Below are 21,431 nucleotides of genomic sequence, written 5' to 3' on the forward strand. Positions count from 1 at the left end.
CTCGGCGAGCGACAGTGCATCTCTCCGTAGACGCGGGGAGAGGCGTGCGACGGAAATGTGTGAAATAATCACTCCAGCACGTCTGTGCGTGGTGCTTCCGTTTTGTGTCCCAGTCAGATGGAGGGAGGAGTCCGAGGACCCTTTGCACTGTCTGCCGTGGTGGCTGATGCTTGGCTGGGTGACATGGATACATATGAAATAAAACCTCGTGTGTTGGGAGGGCAGGTGGCTGCCAAGTGTACCCCGTGACTCAAAAGCTGCTTTGGGGACGAACCAGGGAACAGTTGGGAGTGGAGACGGGCAGAGCCTACGTCTGACCTGGGGCTGGAAGAGGAATCACAGACAGGGCGGCTTGAACAGCAATTTAGTTTTCTCAGTTCTGGGTGCCAGAAAGTCCAAGATCAAGGTGCCAGCAGATCCGGTGTCTGGGGAGGGCGGCTTCTCGTGTCCTCACATGGTGGGGAGCACAGAGGGAGAGGGAGCAAGCCCTTGTGTCCCTCTTATAAGGCACTGATCCCATCGTGCCCTCCCGGCCTAATCACCTCCCACACCCCCACCCAACACCGTCACACTGGGGATTCGACTGTGAATTTTGGGCCATCCAGGCCATAGCAGCAAGGAACCTGGCAAACATGTCCAGGCAACCCCAGTTATTTCTGTTGTCCAGCTTTGGACACCCCAACCAGGTTAGCTAATGTGTACAGTTCCTGGGCGCTGCTTGTACTGATCCGTGAACCACAGGGTTGGCTGGGCGCGGCGGCTCCCTCCTGGAATCCCAGCACTTTGGGAGGCTGAGGCAGGAGGATCGCTTGAGCCCAGGAGTTTGAGGCTGCAGTGAGCTATAATGACACCACTGCAACTGAATGAGACCCTGTCTAAAAAAAAAAAAAAAAAAAAAGAACCACAGTGTGTTGTATTTATTTCAGCTTCTCATAGGCCCAGGGATTCATTTAAACACAAAAGGAGCATCTATTCTGAGCCTGTGACCAGGACTTGGCTTGCAGTGACATGAGCAGAAGGAGATTTCTGCACTGTAGCCAGTGTTGACTGTTGGCCACTCCCGCACCAATCTCACGTCTGTTCTGTTCCTACTCAGAGGCAGTCGCCGAAGCTACTGACATGAAGGAGGCCATGGAAATCATGCCCGAAGCGCTGGAGTACGGGATCATAAATGCTCACGTGCTTCATTTGCTGAAGGGTATTGTATGTCAGGTAAATACGGGGAAAGGAAGGAATCCCAGCATTTCTGAGATTAAGGCCATGTGATTCGTTTAGTCCCAAAACGGGTCGTGGGCACATTTATACTTCAGTATAACAGAGTATTCAAAGCTGGAGGCAACGTAAGTACACGAATCACTGAAAACGACATCGCGTGACTGTGTCATTAACTTGGCTTTGTAGGTATTCTTGCCAGCGTTGTCCTTCAGCCAGCACAAGATGGACTCGACCTTTGTACTTGCACCTGGAGAGTTCCCCGATCCTTTTAAGTTTGAAATGGACCTCCCCAGCATGCCCATGGAAACCGTAGAATATCACAGTGTTCAGTTAATACGGGACGAATTTTTAATGAACCTCCAGAAATTTGCAAATGGCATTCAAAGAACAATGCAGCAACTGGAAGGTCAGGTTCCATCTTTCTCCTCTTGAGTTAAGAACGATGAGTTTACTTTAAGAAGGCAAATGTAAGCGTTCAGGAGCTTTTTGAATTTAATTTTTAATAATTCTTGTTGACATGCTCACTCCCGTGCTTGAAAGAAACTGAGCTCATCATTATTATAAGAGACACAAAAAGGAACGGTGTGATCTTTGTCCTCAAGTGTCTTAGAATCCAGTGCGTTAGGAACTAGGGCAGGACAAAGAGCTTAAGAAAGATACTAGGGTCTGTAGGGTTTGGAAGAGGGAGACCAAGCTGGGGAAGTCAAGGAGAGCTTCACGGAGGAGGTGGCATTGGACCTCCTCTGAAAGTTGCACACAGCAGCTGCTATTGCATGGAGCCGGTCTGCATCTCATTCGATGGGGTGGACGGCACAGCCAGAGTCCCAGAGCCTGGGTCAGTAGGAGACTGTGTGTCGTGGGAGAACAGGGAGGCCGACAGGCTGGCTTGGGGAGGAAGCTGAGTCTCATGTGGTAGCTGTATTTTTAGGGTCTTACATTGTGAAAAGACAAAAGAGCTTTTATCAGCAAGACTATTAAGGCCCGTGAAATGGGATTGCTGTTCTAGGAAAATAACCTTTTTTCTTCCTTTAAAAGCAAGATTTAACAAGCCCCACTTTGTACACATGTAGAAATCCAAACCTTTTGTAACACGTTACGGGATGTTTTTTGGGGCTTCCGTTTAGAATGTTCTTTTCTCCCCCCCAGAAGCAGTTTTCTCTTGCCCTGTCTCTTGTACCCATTTTCCGGTATTTCTGCTTGGTGTTTTCCTTATTTTCCCCTTTCTCGACTCCCAGAATTGGGATAACATAGCAGAGATGTGCAGAATCGTTTCTTATTATCTTAAACATGATTGTGTGCCTCGTTCTTGGGGTAAAAAACTAGATGAGTGAAAAATACATTTGTGTTTTAGATAAAACACTGGCAGGAAATTCCTTGAAATGTTATCGGTGACTGGCACTGACTAGGATGTGAGAATAAGATGGTTTTTCTTTGGTACTTTTTTTTTTACAATTAGCATATATTATTTAAAAATCAGAAAAGCAGGTGAATTAATATTCTATAACGGGTCAGAACATTATGGCCAAATCCGGCCCACTGCCTGTTTGTAATGGCCTGTGGGCTACAAATAGTGTTTTTAATGTTAAATGGTTACATTTTTGGCGGCTACATAAACACCTACATTCTGTCTTTGATTTTGCCTCTTGGCCTGCAGGACCTGAAATATTTACTGTTTGGCCTTTTGAGAAAAGTTTGCCGACCCCTGTTACATAATACTGTGGGGAAGAAGTTTGTTTTTGTTTATGGGACATTTACTAATAGCTTTTTGTCGGTTACTGGCTGTTAATTTAAAAAGCTCTTTTATTCTTTTTCTTCAAGATGCATTCTATCATAAATGCCAGGTAATCTGTTGCAGAGTGAGTTTTTTAAATGACTGTATCACATATATATAATACATTATATACAGTCTTTCTTTTTTTATGTAGCTCTTCCCTATTTGTCTTTGTTTCCTCTTGTTAAAATTCCTACTGGACAGATGTCTATAGATTTTCTTTCTCATCTCTTCTGTTTTCCATCTTTTTGTCTTTGCATTGTACCTTCCTGGAGTGTTCCTCAACTTTCACCTTCCCCGCGTCTGATTGATAGTCACACCTCTTAGTCTCTGATTGTGCCTTTTTCATAGCATCCTGTTCTTGTTTGATGGATGCCATAGTGTCTCAAATCTCTGAGACAAAGAGTTGGGATTTCTTTTTGGAAATTTCTCCCTTTTCTTGGTATTATCTCAATTTCTCTCAGGTCATTCCCCCCGCCCCCGATTTATCTTTGACTCTCTGTTTCATCCTGAAGGTTACCTCACATGTCTGTTGAGCTGTGATTGTTTGTTCAATTCTTTAAAAACGGAAGTCACTAGGTTATAAATTTGGGAACATCTTAATAACTCAATCATCATCATGGAGCTTAACACTGGAGCAATTATCTAAAATGTTTTAATTGCATTCTAATGAGAGAGAAACAGGATAGGGACATTATTAGGACAACGGATGTGTCAGAGCTTATACTGATGTATGAGAGAAACCTGAACATGACTGTTTTAGCATCATTTTTCCTAAGCCAGTGGCTGACTGGCCATTTTTGTCCTACTAGGTGAGATCAAGTTAGAAATGCCGAGCATCAGCGTGGACAGAGAGGTGTCTGATCTGGCAGCTGACCCAGAAACCGTTGAAATCTTGGAGCAGTGTGTGATAAACTGGCTGAATCAGATATCTGCAGCTGTTGAGGACCAGCTGAAGAAGACACCTCAGGTAATGTGTGCAGGGTTCAAAGATCCATAGAGCCAAGAGACTGAGGGTCTGCATGTTCTGGCCTTTTTCTACTGCTTTGTGACTTCCTTAAAACATCCAAGTAAACACACCCAAGATATCATTCTTGGACTTTCTGATGTTGGTGTGCTACCAGATTCCTGCCTGGATTGACAGAGTTGACACTGTGTGTCAGTCACGATGCTCGGGTTGCCAGAAACACAAAACCCAACTCACCTGGATCAAATAAGAAAGAGAGGCAGGGGATGGTGGCTCACGTCTATAATCCTAGCACTCTGGGAGGCCGAGGCGGGAGGATCTTTCGAGGTCAGGAGTTCGAGACTAGCCTGAGCAAGAGCGAGACCTCATCTCTACTAAAAAAAAAAAAAAATAGAAAGAAATTATCTGGACAACTAAAAATATATAGAAAAAAATTATCCAGGCATGGTGGCGCATGCCTGTAGTCCCAGCTACTAGGGAGGCTGAGGCAGAAGGATTGCTTGAACTCAAGAGTCTGAGGTTGCTGTGAGCTAGGCTAACGCCATGGCACTCTAGCCTGGGCAGCAGAGCGAGATTCTGTCTCCAAAAAAAAAAAAAAAAAAAGAGAACTCCTTGCCCCACATAACTGAAACGTCCAGAGGCAGGGCTGGCTTCAGGTACGGTTTATCAGGACTTTAGCTGTGTTTCTCTGTGAATCTCTTGGTTCTAGCCTCTTCTCTGGGAGGTGAGGGGGCTTATTCCTCAGGCTGGTTTCCCTCACGGTGGCAACTTGCAGTAGTTTCTGGCCCCCTGACCGCAGACTGCATTGTCCAGAGAAAGGCGGAGTGTCTTTGCCTCGTGTTCCCAGCCGGCGCCCTGAGATGGTCACTCTGATGGCTCCATCCGCGGTGGGAAGGCCACCTCCGAGACCCTGTGTGGACCGGAGCGGTTGGGGAGGAAGGAGCAAGTGCCGAAGAAACCACGGCAGGTGTCTGCCTCGAGCCAGCGATGAGAGTTCTTTGTGTGTTCGTGTCACCTCTCAGGGTCATGGCCCTCTGGCCGAAATTGAATTCTGGCGGGAAAGAAATGCAACCTTAAGTGCGCTTCATGAGCAAACAAAGCTGCCAGTAGTCAGAAAAGTCTTGGACGTGATCAAGGAGGCGGGCTCCATGCTCCCGGCCAGCGTGCAGCCGGTGCTGACCGAGCTGTTCAAGCTGCACATGGAGGCCTCGGACAACGTGCGCTTCCTGTCCACCGCGGAGCGGCATTTCAAGGTAGGCCGCCGCGCTCCGCAAAGTCCGCTGTCAGTGAGCTTTCGCATGGTTCCACCTCCTTTTTCTTCATTCAGCATTTAAAAAACTGAGATAAAATAGATATGGCATAATATTTATCGTTTTAACCAGTTCCAAGTGTACAGCTCAGTGGCATTAAATACATACACGACACCGTGCACACACAACACTGTCTATATCCAAGCCCATGTCGTCTTCCCAAACTGAAACTCTGCACCTATTAAATGCCAACGCCCCCTTCCTGCTTCCCCCAAGTCCCCTGTGATCTCTGTTCACTGTTCTGCCTCTTATGCGTTTGACCGCTCCGGGGACTTCATACAAGTGGCATCATGCAGCTTTTATCCTCCCGTGTCCGGCTTCTGTCACACAGCATCGGTTTCCAAGTTTCGCCCATGTCGTGGCAGGTGGCAGTGCTTCATTCCTTTTTCTGGCTACGTGACATTCCACCACGTGGATATAGTAACACTGCATTTTGTTTCTCCAGCCATCCGTTGGTGGGTATTTGAGTTGTTTCCACATTTTGGCTGTTACGAATAATGCTGTTAGGAACGGTTGTGTGCAAGGTTTTGGGTGGACCCACGTTTCTCAGTATCCTTGTGCCTGGGAGTGGACTAGCTGGGTCACGTGGTAACTGTTTAACCTTTTGAGGAATTTCTAGACTGTTCTCTAAAGCGGTCGCCCCTATTATTCTCATCAGCAATATGTGAGGGTTCCAGTTTTTCCATATTCTCACCAACACTTGTTACTGTCTGTCTTCTTGATTAAAGCCATTCTTATGGGTGGGAAGTGGAATCTCCTCGTGGTTTAATTTGTGTTTCCCTAATAACTAGTGAGACAGAACACCTTGGTGTGTGTTTAGTGTGCTTCTTGTCAATTCCGCATCTTTGGTGAACCGTCTATTTTAATCGTTGCCCATTGTTTGTCTTGTTATTGATTTGTAAGAGTTCTACAAAAATTCTGAATACAAATCTTTTATCAGATATATGATTTGCAGGGTCCCAGTCTGCAGGTTGTTTTCCCACTTTCTTAATGACGACCCCTGTGTTTGTCTCCGGATTTTGTGGGTCAGGAATTTGGGAAGAGCTTAGCAGGGTGGTTCATCTGGGCTTCGGAGACAACCGCGGGTGGCTGGGCCAGAGGACCCCCTTCCAAGGGGGCTCCTTTGCCTGCCCATCGGGCGCCCCTGGCATCTCCCCCTCCATGCGGTGTCTCGCGCCCCAGGGCCGCCCCTGTGGTCGGGACGTGGCAGAGCCTGTGGTTTCGGGGTAACAGAGTGGTCACGCTTCTTCCAGGAATGGAGAAGAGTGCAAGTTCTCGCACGCGCTGTTTCTCAAGCCGTGGGAGCCGCCCGGCCGAGGTCTCACACTGCTCTCTCTCTCTCTCTCTCTCTGTCTCTCACGCGCTCCCCGCTCAGAACATAACACACGGCTCGAGCTTCCATGTGGTCCTGGACACCATCCCGTCCATGATGCGTGCCCTGCGGATGGTGTGGATCATCTCCCGCCACTACAACAAGGACGAGAGGATGATCCCGCTCATGGAGCGGATCGCCTGGGAGATCGCCGAGCGGGTCAGCAGGGTGGTCAACCTGCGGACCCTGTTCCGGTGAGAAGCCACAGCGTTTGTTTATTGACTGTAGAAAGCTTTATGGAGCTATAATTCATGCATTTAAAATGTACAACTCGATGGCTTTTAGGGTATTTGCAGAATTGTGCATCCATCACCGCAGTCAATGTTAGCACGTTTGCTTCATCCCCCCAAGAAGCCTGGTCCCTTGTAGCAGTCACTCCCAGCCTCCCTGCAAGGGACCCGTACACTGGGGGCACACAGTATGGGAATCCTGTGACATGTGGCCTGTGGGGTCTGGCTCCTTGGACTCAGCATCACGTTTTCAAGGTTCACTGATGGTGTAGACGTATCTGTGCTCCATTCCTCTTCAGGGCTGAATAATACTCCATTATGTGGAGAGGTGTATAAAATTTTGTTTTAACTAGGACTTTCTTCCCCAGTTGTACATGGGGAGACTGAGGCAGAGGGCCAGGGTGTGCTCAGTCCTGGACCCCGGCCCCCCTCAGACGGAACAGCCTTTGAAGATGTAGAGGGTGATGGAAGATGTTGAGGGACAGAGAGAACTTTTTTCACTTTCTTAAGAAAGAAAATCTATGTAGGTGAAATGGGTACCCAAGTCTGGGACCCAAGGCCGCCTGCCCTCCTTGTGCCGCAGAGAGAAAAGCCGCCAGAAGCGGCACAGCCTTGCACGCCGGCTGGCAGCGCGGCACAGGCCGTGGCTCGGCTTCCTGCCCTTGCACTTGGGAAACCAGGGAGGCTCCTGGGTTAGACTCGACCCCCCCGCCCCCCGGGGCCCCGCCGTCCCCTCATCCCGCCGTCCCGCCCGCCACGCCATCTCTTGGCTTTGCAGAGAAAACCGAACGAGCGCGCAGCACAAGACCTTGGACGCCAAGAACACCCTCAAGCTGTGGAAAAAGGCCTACTTCGACATCCGGGCCAAGATCGAGGCCTCGGGGAGAGAGGCTCGGTGGGAGTTTGACCGGAAGCGGCTGTTCGAGAGGACGGATTACATGGCTTCCATCTGTGGGGACCTGTACGAAGTCCTGCAGGTAGGGCTGGGCCGCCTCCCCTGCGGCGCGTCAGGCCAGGGAGTGTGGGGCTCTGCCCGATGGGACGCCATTGGCTTTGTGACGGTGGACCCCTCCCAGCCAGGCAGAAGGTGGGTGTCAGGAAGGGCCTGGAGAAAGAATACACAGAATGTGCTAGAATGAGCCAGAATGCATCAGAGCACACCAGACCTTTGTAACTTTTTCTTGTCTTTGGTGACATCCCTTCCTCCCCGTTGCTTTTTGGTTCCTTGGACCTCTTTGGCTGCTCCTTCTCCGTGTCCTTTGCAAAGTTCCCCTCTGTCTTCCCAGTACACGTTGGCATTCCTCAATGACAGTGCCCCATGCACTTGTCATAGATGCCACGCGCTGGCTGGGACTCGCTTAGGGGCTTGCTGGACTCACGGACCCACTGGAAGTCTCTGCTGGGGGGCAGCGCAGCGCCCCATGGAACGGCAGACAGGCAGATTGCTGTCACCTCCTCTGCCCACACACATGTACCCCCGTCACATCACACCTCATTGACAAAACACAAGTTCAGAGATCAAATTATTAAGAATTTCAAGTCGGTAATAGCAGAGCCTTAAACCCAGCACAGGGCCCTTCTGAGCAAACATCTGGGGCTGTGGCCGCGTGGAGCTTGCCGTCCAGGGGAAGAGGAAGATGGTGGATGTCACAGTCACACACTGCAGCTGAGGTAGACGCTGTGGAAAGCACACTGAGGGTGCTCTGGCACGTGCATCGAGGCCTGACCTGGTCTAGAAGTGTCGTTCACAACAAACGGATAACTAGTCATGAGTAGGAGCTAGTCAGGCACTTCCAACTGCAATGCAAAGGCCCTGAGGCAGAGAGGAACGTGGACCTGAAGGAGGGCTGGGGTGGTTGCAGGGTGGCAGGGGGAAAGCAGTCTGGGAAGAAGTTGGGGGAGGAGGCAGGGGCAGACCTTGTGCATCTTGCAGGCTACGTTAGGGCGCCTGATCTTATCCCAGGTGCCGTGGGCAAAGTACCCAAGGGCTTAGTCGCGGAGGAGGTTGCCCTCAGCGACTCTAGATCTGCCATCCATTTGTAATTAGCATAGTCGTGAGAACACCAAACTGTAACCTCCTCGTGGTTCTGTTTGATTGGGCAGGTTATGGAGGAATTTTACAACATATTCGGTCCAGAACTCAAGGCTGTGACAGGGGATCCCAAGCGCATCGATGACGTCCTGTGCAGGGTGGACAGCCTGGTCACCCCCATGGAAAGCCTGACCTTTGACCCCTTCAGCATCAAGTCCTCCCATTACTGGAAATACGTGATGGATGAGTTCAAGATCGAAGTTATGGCAAGTGACACGTCCATCGGTTCAATCTTGTTTCCCCACGTTAATTTTGTTGGGTTACGTAGCGATGCACTGAGGATTTTTTTTTTTTAAATCACAAAAAGCAGCACATCCTTATTTGTAAAAAACAGAAACAATACAGAAGTCAGAAAATAAACGTGAACATTCCTTAATCTTCTTCGCCCACACTCCTGTTCCCCAGGTGGAAAAGTTTACATTGAGGTAGACCAGTAGCATTTCTGTGATGTTTGTTTCATACAATATTAATTCAGCTATTTATGAATCAAGGTAAAAATAAAACCAGATACAGCGAGAGAATCACAAAGGGCTCGGTGGGTTTTTGAAAACTGTGTTTTGTCAGGGGTTGAGGGCAGTGAAGGCAACAAGTTGGAAGCAACCTTTGGGGTTGGGGACGCTCTGGACGGGGTGGGGGGGACAGAGCTGAGGAAACAAAGGGCGTTTCAGGAGGTCAGATCGGTGTGGATAAAGGCAACAGAATAAAAAAAACCGGGGAATTGTCTGAGGCAGAGAAGGTACAATAAGAAATCTGTCCCAAGCCACTGAGTTTTTTTTTTTTCTCTCGTCACTTTGTTTTTGCAGGATAATTACAAGGGCATGAGGGCTCTTTTCTTGACTTTTTTTTGCAGGTTATTGAGAAAGAAGCAAAAAATTTTATTGATGAATCTTTTAAGACACTTCGATCAGCTGAAGCAGCGTTTGACATGCTTTTAAAATTCAAGCACATTCGTTCACGGGAGGCTATTAATCGACAAATGATGATGAAGTTTAATGATATTCTTGTGCAGTATTGCAAAGAGGTAATTGACAAATTGGTGGCTGGCGGAGCAGTGAAAATACGCTTGGCAAAATGTGAACAACTGAACCATTTTCTGCCTTTCCCATTTGAATTCAGAGAAACTGTAGGATTTTCCCAAATAAGCATGTCACATAATACAGGTTAACCCAAAGTGGGTTTGTTTATGTAGTGGAGAAAGTTGATACCAATTTATGGAGTATAATATTATGTAGCTGATGTTGCGGTGGCCCTGTGTGAGTTAGCAAGAATTTTGGCAATGGTAGAAGTCAAAGCTCACCGTGTCCAAGGCTCATCTATGTATGTGTCGTTAATTCAGAAAAATATATTCAGCGCTCATGTGTTCCCAGTATGGCGCTGGGCACAGAGAAACGAAACATAGCTTTTGCCTTCGAAGAAATCAGTATCTAGTGGGAGAAACAAACAAACAAAAATGCTTATTGTCTTATTCAGAATATAAAATGAGAATATGTGAATAATTAGAGCAACATAATATAGTATCAAATAAAAGCCTTCAGTGGTCTCCTAATGTATGATATTAGTTTTCTATTGCTGCTGTTAACAAATGACCACAAACTTAGCTACTTAAAACAAATGGGTTATCTTATATTCCTGGAGGGCAGAAGTTTGCCGCAGGTGTCCCTGGGTGTAAATCAAGGTGTCAGCAGGGCTGGAGCCTCTCCTGGAGTTTCGAGGGAGAAGCCTGTTCCCCACCCCCCCCACCCCCGGATTCTAGAGGTTCCTGGAACACTGCCATCTTCAAAGCCAGCGACAATAGTTTCACATCTGATCAGTGTGACCTCCTCTGCCTTCCCCTTTCTGTTTTGAGGACCCTTGTGATACATGGGACCTGCCCAGAAAGCCCAGGATAATCTGCTCTAAGATCAGCCGGCTGACAACCGCGGCTCTGTCTGCAACCTCGGTTCTCCTCTGCCGAGTAGCACGACAGAGTCTCAGGTCCGGGGGGTGGGGACGCCACCTCTGGGAGGCCCTTGTTGTGCATGCCACACCCGGTTACCCACTTGAGAGCACGGAAACGCTTCTTTTAAAATGCAGGTCGGCCACTGGTCCCGTCTAGAACACATTTCAGGGTTTCTAATAATTCAGTCAAACCCACGTACACAGTGTGGAAGGTCTGTTAGCTCTAAGGCAATTTGGAGCATTGCATAGGTTAAACCAAAGGGAAAAAAAATTGCTAGAGAGCATAAGAAAAAGTAATAAATAATAAGGAAGTAGTAAAAACACTCTTCTATAGACTATTTCTTGACATAGCAATTTTCATTTCCTTACAGATTCAGATCTCAAATCTTTCTGGGCTAACGCGGTGATGTTTGTCCCTTACAGAGTGCGTTTGATTGCTTTTCAGATTGACATCATTAATAAGCTCTTCCTCCAGAACCAGGACAACCCACCGCTGTATAAGAACCTGCCCCCGGTGGCGGGTGCTATCTGCTGGGAGCGGTCCCTGTTCTATCGAATCAAGCACACCATCCTGCGATTTCAGGAAGTGGAGGAGATACTGGAGGGTGACCGAGGACAGGAAGTACGTTGCTTTTGCCGGAACCATCTGCTTCTGTATTTAATACTTTCATCCTAGACAGGCCGGTCTCCCCCATCTCATCCGGGGGCGTCGTTAGATCTGGGTGGCAGCCACCCTGCAGAGGCCACGGAGGGTTTGCCCGTGTGGGAACCAGCTCACTTTCACATCCACGCCTGCCAGTTACAGGGTCTTCCCTGTGGTCTGTGATTCAGGGCTCATATTTAAAACTCCCTTCTGTGTTCTTTGTCTTTGGCACCTTAATATGTAGGACATCGTCCCAGGTCCTGGTCACGTGAGCTGCTTCTTGCCCTTGATTTTCAGCTTCTCTTGAGGATGGCCACTATTTTGGGGTACCATCGCTCCCCCGCACCCATGGATTTTTGTTTGGTATATAGCAGAGGTCAGCACGCCTTTTCTTTAAAGACGCAGACAGTAAATATTTTATTCAACCTGCCGTTGTTGCATGAAAGTAGCCCTAGATAATACGTGTACGGACAGGCGTGGCTGAGTTCCAATAAAACTTTATTTGTGGATGCTGCGACTTGAATATCATATAATTTTCACAAGTTATGAAGCATTATTGTTGTTCCATGGTCACGTAAAAACCGTTCTTGGATCATGGGCTGCAGCAGCCGATCCCTGCTCTTCCGCCTACGTTTCAACTCACACCACCCCACACAAACCCTCCATAGTGCGTGAAAATCTGTCTACTTCCTTCTTCAAAATGTGTTAATAGGTTATTTAAAAAAACATATGTGTGTGTAGAGAGAGGAGAAAACGTTATTTCCGAGGGCAGAATGACCGTTGCGTGCATTCTTCGGTAGGTAAAACAGAAATATCTGGAAGTGGGGAGGACGATGAAGGACTATGAAGACAGAAAGTACGAGCAGTGGAAAGTCACTGCGGAGCAGGTCCTCCCAAACCTCATGAAGAAGAGCATCCTGACCAAGGTGCGTATTGCCAGACTCTTGTCCCCAGCTGTGGTGGCCGTGTCAGATGATGGCGTCTGTGTCATTTTCCTGAAGTTCCATTTGTTGACACTCACGAAGTTGGCAGCTATTTCCAAAATCAAAGACAAAGGAGGGCAGTGGGTGACAGGGAAGAAGAGGAGGGGCCTAAAGGAAAGAGAACAGAGCTATCGGAACGGCATGGTTAGGACCCGGGCTGGACCCAGGCAGCCCTACCGGCTCCCTGGGCAGGAGGCTTCACTCAGAGCCTCAGTTTCCCCGTTTATGAAATGAGTTGGATCAGATGATGTAAACAAGTAAAGGATTAGTTGAACTACATATGAAGTAGCTGCTATCAGTTGACCTTTTTTTTTTTTTCTGAGACTGGGTCTTGCTCCGTTGCTGGGGCTAGAGTGCAGTGGCGTCATCATAGCTCACTGCAGCCTCAAACTCCTGGGCTCAAGGGATCCTCCTGGCTCAGCCTCCCAAGTATTTGGGACTATAGGCGTGTACCACCACACCTGGCTAATTTTTATTTTAGTAGAGACAGGGTCTTGTTTTTGTTCAGGCTGGTCTCGAACTCCTGACCTCATGAGATCCTCCCACCTTGGCCTCCCAGAGTGCTAGGATTACAGGCGTGAGCCAGCACACCCGGCCTAGTGGACCGTTAATAACCTACAGAAAAATGCCATTCCATGTGATTCATCCTTATCTTTAGCACAGGGCCTTGCACATAGCAGGTGCTCAGTAAACGCACACCAGCTATTATGGAGGGATGATGTGGCCTGGCAGTTTTAGGTCTTTGGTCCCCGAAATTCTGACGTAGGTACCACAGTGAGTGGAGAGGGCTGGGTGGCCCCTGCAGGGAGCCGATCTGCTCAGGTCACATCAAAGGGGCAGCTGCTCCCCGACTTCAGGCTATTCTTGCTATACGACTAGACTTTCCAGTTTTCCAAAGGATGCCAGAATTCTGGATTTTTATATGAAATCACCCAATTTTCAAATGCAACTAAATGGAATTCTTTAAAAACTCTACTCACTGAAGTCTGTATTCCAGCCCGTTCCAGCCAGCGCCCCAGTCAAGGGCTCTGCATTTATCTTTTTCAAATCCGCTTTTACCTTGGGTTGTCCTGACCCGACTGCTTCCGGAACTGCCTTCTGGGCTCCCCACACGTCTCTCCCGCTGTCTCGTCTCTTCCGCAGCTGTCCTCCACTGGCGACGAGCTGTCCACTCCAGAGAAGGGAGCTGTTTTTGCAATCAATTTTTCACCTGCGCTCAAAGAAATTATTCATGAAACAAAGTACTTGGAACAGCTGGGGTTCGTTGTCCCTGAATTAGCAAGAAATGTTGCTCTCCAGGAAGACAAATTCCTTAGGTAAAAAGATCGTTCTCTTAAACTAGCCGTAAACTTTTTAGCCTTGGGACCTTTTTACACTTTTTTTTTTTTGAGACAGGGTCTCCCTCTGTCGCCCAGGCTAGAGTGCAGTGGTGTCATCACAGCTCACTGCAACCTCCAACTCCTGGGCTCAAGCGATCCTCCTGCCTCAGCCTCCCGAGTAGCTGGGACTACAGGCATGCGCCACCACGCTTGGCTAATTTTTCTATTTTTTATAGAGATGGGGTCTTGCTCTTGCTCAGGCTGAAAAGTAGTATTTTTCAAAAAGTTAATGAAAAGAGTGGTATTGTTTTAAATTTTTGCAAATGTCTTGATCGCAGTTGTAGACGGGTTCGTGGTCTTTGGTAACCTACTGGTTACAGACAGAAGCTTTGAGTTCAGTTCAGCGCGTCCTCACGTCCATGCCTGTCGGCCCCGTGCAGGTACACGGACGGGATACAGCGCATGTTGGATCACTACCACGCGCTCATAGGGACGTTAACTGAGGCGGAGACTGTTCTTCTTGACGATCATGGCCAGGAATTAATCCGAGTTTTTAGGACTGGATATAAGAGGCTGAACTGGAACTCACTAGGTAACATAATTTTTCTATTTATTACCTTTTCTTTTTTCCTTTTTAGAGACAGGGTCTTGCTGTGTTACCCAGGCTGGAGTGTAGTAGTGTCATAGCTCACTGCAGCCTTGAATTCCCGGGCTCAAGCCATCCTCCTGCCTTAGCATCCCGAGTAGCTGGGACTACAGGTGCTCACCACCATGCCTGGCTAATTTTAAAATATTTTGTAGAGATGGAGTCTCAGGGTCTTGCTATGTTGCCCAGACTGGTCTTGAACTCCTGGCCTCAAGCGATCCTCCCACCTCAGCATCCCAAAGTGCTGGGATTACATGCATGAGCCACCACACCTGGCCTGTTTATTGCCTTTTAGATGTTAGGATGCAAATTCTTTTAGGTTGTTTTATTTGAGTTACAATTTTTGTGTGCTTACAGATACAGTTATCAAATAATTTTTGAGGGTTGATGAAATACACTCTGTGGAACTCAGAGCTAATCTCCAGGCTGTAGGTGCGGTGATGCTAAGAGGGGGGCCGTTGTCACACTCTGCAGACCCAATGTGCTCTCCTCCAAAAAGAAAGTGACTTTTACTTTTTTAATTAAAAATTTAATCTGGAGGTAATTACAGATTCACATGCAGTTGTTAAGAATTACTGCAGAGAGACCCCGTGTGCCCTTTACCCAGTTCTCTCCAGGGGCGACTGCTGGCAAAACTAGAAGATCACAACCACGATACTGGCACTGATACAGTCAAGCTAGAGAACATTCCCACACTGCAGCGATTACAGCCACACCCACTTCCCTCTCCTTAACCCGTGGCAGCCGTGAATTTGTCCTCCATGTCTGCAATTTTGTCGTTTCAAGAGTGTTATCTAAATGAAATGTATTATAGAACCTTTATTGGGTTGGCTTTTCTCGCTCAGCCTGATTCTCTGAAGAGCCATGTGAGTTATTGTATCTACTGACAATTTGTTCCTTTTTCTTGCTAAATAGTACTCCACGGTATCAACGTACCGTTGTTTGTTTAAGCCGTTCGCCTCTTGAAGGACATCTAGGTTGTTTCCCGTTTTGGCTGTTATGAATAAAGCTGCCGTAAACATTTGTGTACAGGGTTTTGTGTGAACACGAGTCTTCACTTTTATGGGACAAGTGGCCAGGAGTGCAATTGCTGAGTTGTGTGGTAGTTGCATGTTTAGCTTAGCTCCTTTTTTTATTTTTTAGTTGTTATCCTGTTTTACAGCGTGGCCGTGCCAGTTTGCATTTCCGTCAGCAATGCGTGAGCGGTCCTGTCTCTCCACATCCTGGCCAGCATTTGATGGGGTCGCTATTTTTTAGCCCAGAGAGCTGTGTAAAGACAGCTCGTCGGGGGTTGGATTTGCATTCTGTAGTGACTGAGGAGGTTGAGCATCTTCTCACGTGCTGACTTGTCGTCTGTCTGTCCTCTTGAGGGAAGGGTCTTTTTATGTCTTTTGCCCATTTTCCAATTACATCGTTTGCCTTCTTCGCTGTCGAGTTTTGAGAGATCTTAAATATTCTGGATATTAGTCCTTTGCTGGATGTGCGGTTTATAGATATTTTCTCCCACTCTGTAGAGCATCTTTTCTTTCTCTTAGGAGGGTCGTTTGTAGGGCAAAAGTGTTAAATTTTGGAGAAATCCAGCTTGTCAGTTTTTCCTCTAATGGGTCCTGCTTTTGGTGGCAAGTCTAAGAATCATCACCTCACCCTGGATCTCAAAGGTTTTCTCCCTTTTTTCCCCCCTAAAAATGTTATAGTTTCATGGCTTACAGTACAGCCTGTTATCGGTTTTGAGGATTTTAGAGTATATAAAGTGTGAGACTGGTCATAAGTGCTTAACCCGGGTTTACCGTTCACCCTCTTGCTGTTTGCCTTTCGGAGGAGGCCGCCGGCAGTGCGGGGTAGCGCGTCGGGGGAGCCCGGCGACGGGACAACAGGGCTGCGCATTCTCTTTCTCCCCGTGTGCCTCCCACGTGGCTCTGCCAAAATGCAAACAGAAGACACGTATTGCTTGGTGATTCTGCGCACCAGGCTCCTTGTCCTGGTCTCTTAGGGATGCAGGGTCCCTTTGCCGCCTCCAAGGCCCAAGGGAGTTGGACTAAGCAGGGTCTTCCCCGTGGAGGGACGGTGTTAATGTCTGTAACGTCGGTGAGAGGCATGTGGAGAGACAGACTCGGAAGCCCAGTCTCTTCCTTTTTCTCTCCAAAGGCATCGGGGACTACATAAGTCGGTGCAAACAGGCCATTGGGAAATTCGAGTCTCTCGTGCACCAGATCCATAAGAATGCAGATGACATTTCTTCCAGGCTCACATTAATAGAGAGCATGAATCTCTTTAAATATCCAGTGCCCAAAAGCGAGGAAGAGCTGCCAGGTAGGTCTGACCTCTCGGTGCTCCGGTTGTGCGGTGAACCATGAGCCTCCTGGTTGTGGTTTTATATCCATGTACGTAAATGAAACCACTGAATTGAATAAAACCATTCCTAAGCAACTCAGTCATCTTCCTTGAAAGAACCATGGGTAATTCTTGCTTTTTGTGATGTTTTATTGATTGCTGAGAATTGAGTCTGAAAAATCAGTAGCACTTTTGTCGATAATGTTGTAACAGTAAAATGAGTCGTGCTTTTATGGGCTCGCATTTGCACATTCACACAAGATAGTTTAAGCATTCTTAGACTAGTCAACAAGGAATTCAAGAAAAACAAGATCGCCCAAAGACAGAAAAGCCACCTCCTGGATGTGGTGTACTTCCGCGTACGTAACGAGCATCCCCAAGTTGTAATTTATTCGTTGCTTAGGGTGTGTCTTGACTTCTGGTGTTGACTTGTTTTCTGCTTCGGGTCAAGGTTAGGGGCTGTTTATGTATTTCCGAGACACAGGGCTGGTGTTAGGACTGCTTTCTGAGCTCTGTCCTTGCCTGTCTTTGCGGACAGCTGTGACAAATGTCTTTCTCTGTAGGTGTGAAGGAATTCTTTGAGCACATTGATCGAGAAAGGGCCCGAGACGTGGACCACATGGTCCAGTGGTATCTTGCCATCGGACCTCTGCTGACCAAAGCTGAGGGTCTGGTCATCCACACCAACACGGGCAAGGCCCCCAAGCTGGCCTCCTACTACGAGTACTGGGAAAATAGGATTTATGAGGTCCTGACGAAGCTCATCCTCAAGTAAGTGCATCTTCTTTTTTGTTTTTTAGAGCCGGGGTCTCACTGTGCTGCCCAGGCTGGAGCTCAGCGTTTACGCGCAGGCATGATGGTAGCGCACCGCAGCCTCGAGCTCCCGGGCTCGAGGGTTTCCTTGCCTGGGTCTCCCTAGTAGCTGGGACCACTGTGCTCAGAGTTCATCTTCTTATTGCATGTTTTAGAAACAATGTGCTTAGATTAAAATATTTTATGTACACGGACAGTTAAAGAGGGTGGCCAGGTACAAAATGAAAATCAGGAGACGGCTTTCTGGCCGAAGGGGCCCTCACAGGATAGAGGGGGTGACCTTCATTTGGGCTCACACTCTTGTTAGCGCCTCAGCGTTCAGAACAGGAAATGATCCCTCTTGCCACTCTAACTGTCTGAAAGACATAGTGTGTCTGTGTTCAGAAAATTAGCCGGGCGTGGTGGCGAGCGCCTGTGGTCCCAGCTACTCGGGAGGCTGAGGCAGGAGGATCGCTTGAGCCCCGGAGTCTGAGGTTGCTGTGAGCTATGAAGACGCCACGGCACTCTAACCTGGGCAACAGAGCGAGACTCTGTCTCAACAACAACAATAAAATCCCCCCTCGCAAAAAAAAAAAAAAAGAGCCGGGAAGGCAGGACAAGGGCTTGCATTTCACTCTGACAGCAAGAGGAGGCTACTGAGTGTTTTCAGCGCGGGGAGGGAGAGTCACATGTGTTTAAAACGTCTCTCCCCCAGCTGCCGCATGAACTACTGCAGGGGCAGCGCAGGGGCCCCGCGCTGGGGGCTAATGAAGTCCCATCTCCCGAGTGTCACCCCCAGCGTGACCCGGAGAGGACAGAGCGGGCTGGTGCAGGTTGCGAGGGGCGTGAATGTTCCCTTTTCCTGAACCAGAGTCGAACAGCTTCCGGAAGTGATCGGTGTCATTTAAGTATTTTCCAACCAACGGGCATTGGACTTTCCAAAAGTAGAAATGAACTATTTGTATAAATTTAGGACCAAGAAAATACCATGAAACTCAGCCCGGACTGTCCGCCGCACCCCACAGCGTGGGGTTCCTTGGGGTGGGCTCCTCACCTGTGACTCTTGTGACCCCGGTCCTCTCCGTCCGCTGTGCCGTGTACTTCGCTCTCCCGGGCACTCAGCTATTGGCATTTACGCTTTTAGGAATTTGCAGTCTTTTAATGCGTTAATCCTGGGAAACGTCCCTCTGTTCCAAACGGAAACCATTCTGACGGCTCCGGAGATCATCCTGCACCCGAACGCCAACGAGATCGACAAAATGTGCATCCACTGCGTCCGCAACTGCGTGGAGATCACCAAGGTAACGGCAGAGAGTCCGTCGCTTCTCAGGTGGCGTCTCGCTGCAGGTGGCTGCGCCCTCCCGCCATCCAAAGCAAGTGACCAGGAGGTGGAGGACGCGGCTGCTCTTGCCTCTGTCTCCCTAGCGCCTCCCCGTAGAGCCCCCAATTCCAGAGTGTCCCAAAGCCCGTCCTGGCTGCTCGCTCACTCTCTCTCTTTTTTAATCAGTTATCCTCTCTTTCTGTTGCCTTCTCGGTTTTTCCCTTTTCCTATGTTGGGTTCTTCTGTGAATCTACAAACATGTTTAAGTCTTTTTTCGATGGAGAGAAAATAAAAAGGGCACTCACAGGAACTTTCTCTTGCTCTGTCCCTCCAAGCTGTGTGCTGTGTCTTTCTGTCGGCCACGCGCCGCTCCTGTTCTTCCAGTCCTGCGGCTCTGAGAGCCTCCGTGACGGCACCCGCCCCCGCCGCACTCCCGCCTCCAGCCCAGGTCCACGCGGTTGTCCGCTTGAACGTCCCCTTTGGGCCTTAGCCTGGACATGCCCAAGGTGGAGTTCTTGACCTTTCCCGCCCTGCAGACTGGTCCTGTCCCAGCTTTCCCACTTCGGGGAATGGCACCAACATCAACCCAGTGGCTTGAGCCCGAAACCTGGGAGCCGTCCCCAATTCCTCTGTTTCTGCCACCCAGTGACACCCAGCCCATCGGCAAGTCTCCCAAACACACCCGATCTGTCTCCTCTCCTTTCCCATGTCTACGCCACAAGAGTAGAAGCTGCAGGGCTTCTTGCATCCTTGGCTTGGAACTTGCGTAAACTACTTCTGCCCCTTTTCCACTGGGTCAAGTTAAGTCACCAGACTGGTCCAAGATGGGGAAATAGACTCCATCTCTTACTTTGTTTTTTGTCCTTTTTCTTTTTCTTTCCTAAACCATCACCTTGGGAGACTCCATCTCTCGATGGGGGGAACAAAGGTTACTGTGGTAATTTTTGTGATCTAGCATAGTTTATCAATAATAAAATGGTTTCCATTACTAGGCAAGACTTATCACTGAATACTAATACATACACGGGAGACAAAACAGAGACTAAAATACTACCTTTTCCCCCAATTCTTGTTTCGCCAGAACTTTGTGCGCTGGATGAACGGCAGCTGCATAGAATGCCCTCCTCAGAAGGGGGAGGAAGAAGAAGTTGTCATAATGAGCTTTTACAATGACATTTCTGTGACTCCTCAGATAATTGAGCAAGCTGTTATGATCCCCCAAAACGTCCACAGGATTCTGGTCAATCTCATGAAGTACCTGCAGAAATGGAAGCGGTATCGACCTCTCTGGAAATTGGACAAGGCTATCGTGATGGAGAAATTTGCTGCCAAGAAACCCACTTGCACAGCCTATGATGAGAAGTTGCAGTTCTACGCCAAGATAGCCAGCGAGGTCACGCGCTACCCTTTAACTAAGGACGAGCACTGCGTTAGGCTCCAGCTCGGGCCTCTGGCAAACACGGTGCAGGAAAATGCCAAGTCCTGGGTGGTTTCCCTCGGAAAACTTCTCAACGAGTCAGCAAAGGAGGAGCTCTACAATCTGCACGAAGAGATCGAGGTACGTAAGTGCTGTGTTTAATTGAAACTACTTTCCATGAAGGTTGGGCTTCGTTTGTACTGATAACTGTTTTTTCTATGTGTATTTAGTGTCCTTTGAACTTTCGTTTATAGCACCTGGCCAAAAACCTTAAGAAGAGCCCTAATACCCTGGAGGATCTCAAGTTTGTCCTTGCCACAATTGCAGAAATTAGAAGTAAATCTTTAGTCATGGAACTAAGATACAGGGATATCCAGGAGCGATACCGCACCATGGCGATCTATAACCTCTTTGTAAGTCAACTTCTGTTTTCTTGTGCATTTTACAGTTGGGTTGGCTACTCTGACCCTTTTCAGAAATACTTCTCAAGTGCACTGCCATAGATTCATTTCTGAATAAGTGACTTTATTTTTTATTTTATTTTTTTTGAGACAGAGTCTCACTCTGTTGCCCGGGCTAGAGTGCCGTGGCATCAGCCTAGCTCACAGCAACCTCAAACTCCTGGGCTCAAGTGATCCTCCTGCCTCAGCCTCCCGAGTAGCTGGGACTATAAGCATGTGCCACCATGCCCGGCTGATTTTTTCTATATATATTTTTAGCTTTCCATATAATTTCTTTCTATTTTTAGTAGAGACAGGGTCTCACTCTTGCTCAGGCTGGTCTCGAACTCCTGAGCTCAAACAATCCGCCCTGATCTGCCTCCCAGAGTGCTAGGATTACAGGCGTGAGCCACCGTGCCCGGCCTGAATAAGTGACTTTAAGTAATCAGTTGTAAGTGTAAATTCTAGAACTGATTAATTACAATGCTTGAAATGAAAAGATCAAAGGGTTAGTTAAGGAAACAGCAAAAGCAGATCAGACACAACCGAATAGAACATTAATGAGCTAAAAGCTCAGGTCAAAGTATTAGAATGAACCACGGGAATAAAAGACAGAAGGGAGCGTATGATATATGGGGTATTAT

General features: G+C 48.2%; 1 protein-coding gene across 1 annotated transcript in view; it reads left to right on the forward strand.

Annotated features, from left to right (window-relative positions):
- The window catches only part of DNAH10 (dynein axonemal heavy chain 10), a 101,249-nt gene that overhangs the window by 8,244 nt on the left and 71,574 nt on the right, over positions 1–21,431 (forward strand). Inside the window, exons 5-21 of the mRNA XM_045534988.1 lie at positions 1,097–1,212; positions 1,402–1,621; positions 3,799–3,956; positions 4,976–5,206; positions 6,639–6,829; positions 7,644–7,842; positions 8,969–9,163; positions 9,808–9,978; positions 11,341–11,517; positions 12,339–12,464; positions 13,665–13,837; positions 14,281–14,432; positions 16,632–16,796; positions 17,381–17,588; positions 18,754–18,910; positions 20,012–20,488; positions 20,602–20,760. Of these exons, the coding sequence (XP_045390944.1) occupies positions 1,097–1,212; positions 1,402–1,621; positions 3,799–3,956; positions 4,976–5,206; positions 6,639–6,829; positions 7,644–7,842; positions 8,969–9,163; positions 9,808–9,978; positions 11,341–11,517; positions 12,339–12,464; positions 13,665–13,837; positions 14,281–14,432; positions 16,632–16,796; positions 17,381–17,588; positions 18,754–18,910; positions 20,012–20,488; positions 20,602–20,760 (3,275 nt within the window). The remainder of the gene's footprint in view (positions 1–1,096; positions 1,213–1,401; positions 1,622–3,798; positions 3,957–4,975; positions 5,207–6,638; positions 6,830–7,643; positions 7,843–8,968; positions 9,164–9,807; positions 9,979–11,340; positions 11,518–12,338; positions 12,465–13,664; positions 13,838–14,280; positions 14,433–16,631; positions 16,797–17,380; positions 17,589–18,753; positions 18,911–20,011; positions 20,489–20,601; positions 20,761–21,431) is intronic.

Source organism: Lemur catta, chromosome 21 (genome assembly GCF_020740605.2).
Source record: "Lemur catta isolate mLemCat1 chromosome 21, mLemCat1.pri, whole genome shotgun sequence".
In the NCBI taxonomy this organism is placed as follows: domain Eukaryota; kingdom Metazoa; phylum Chordata; class Mammalia; order Primates; family Lemuridae; genus Lemur; species Lemur catta.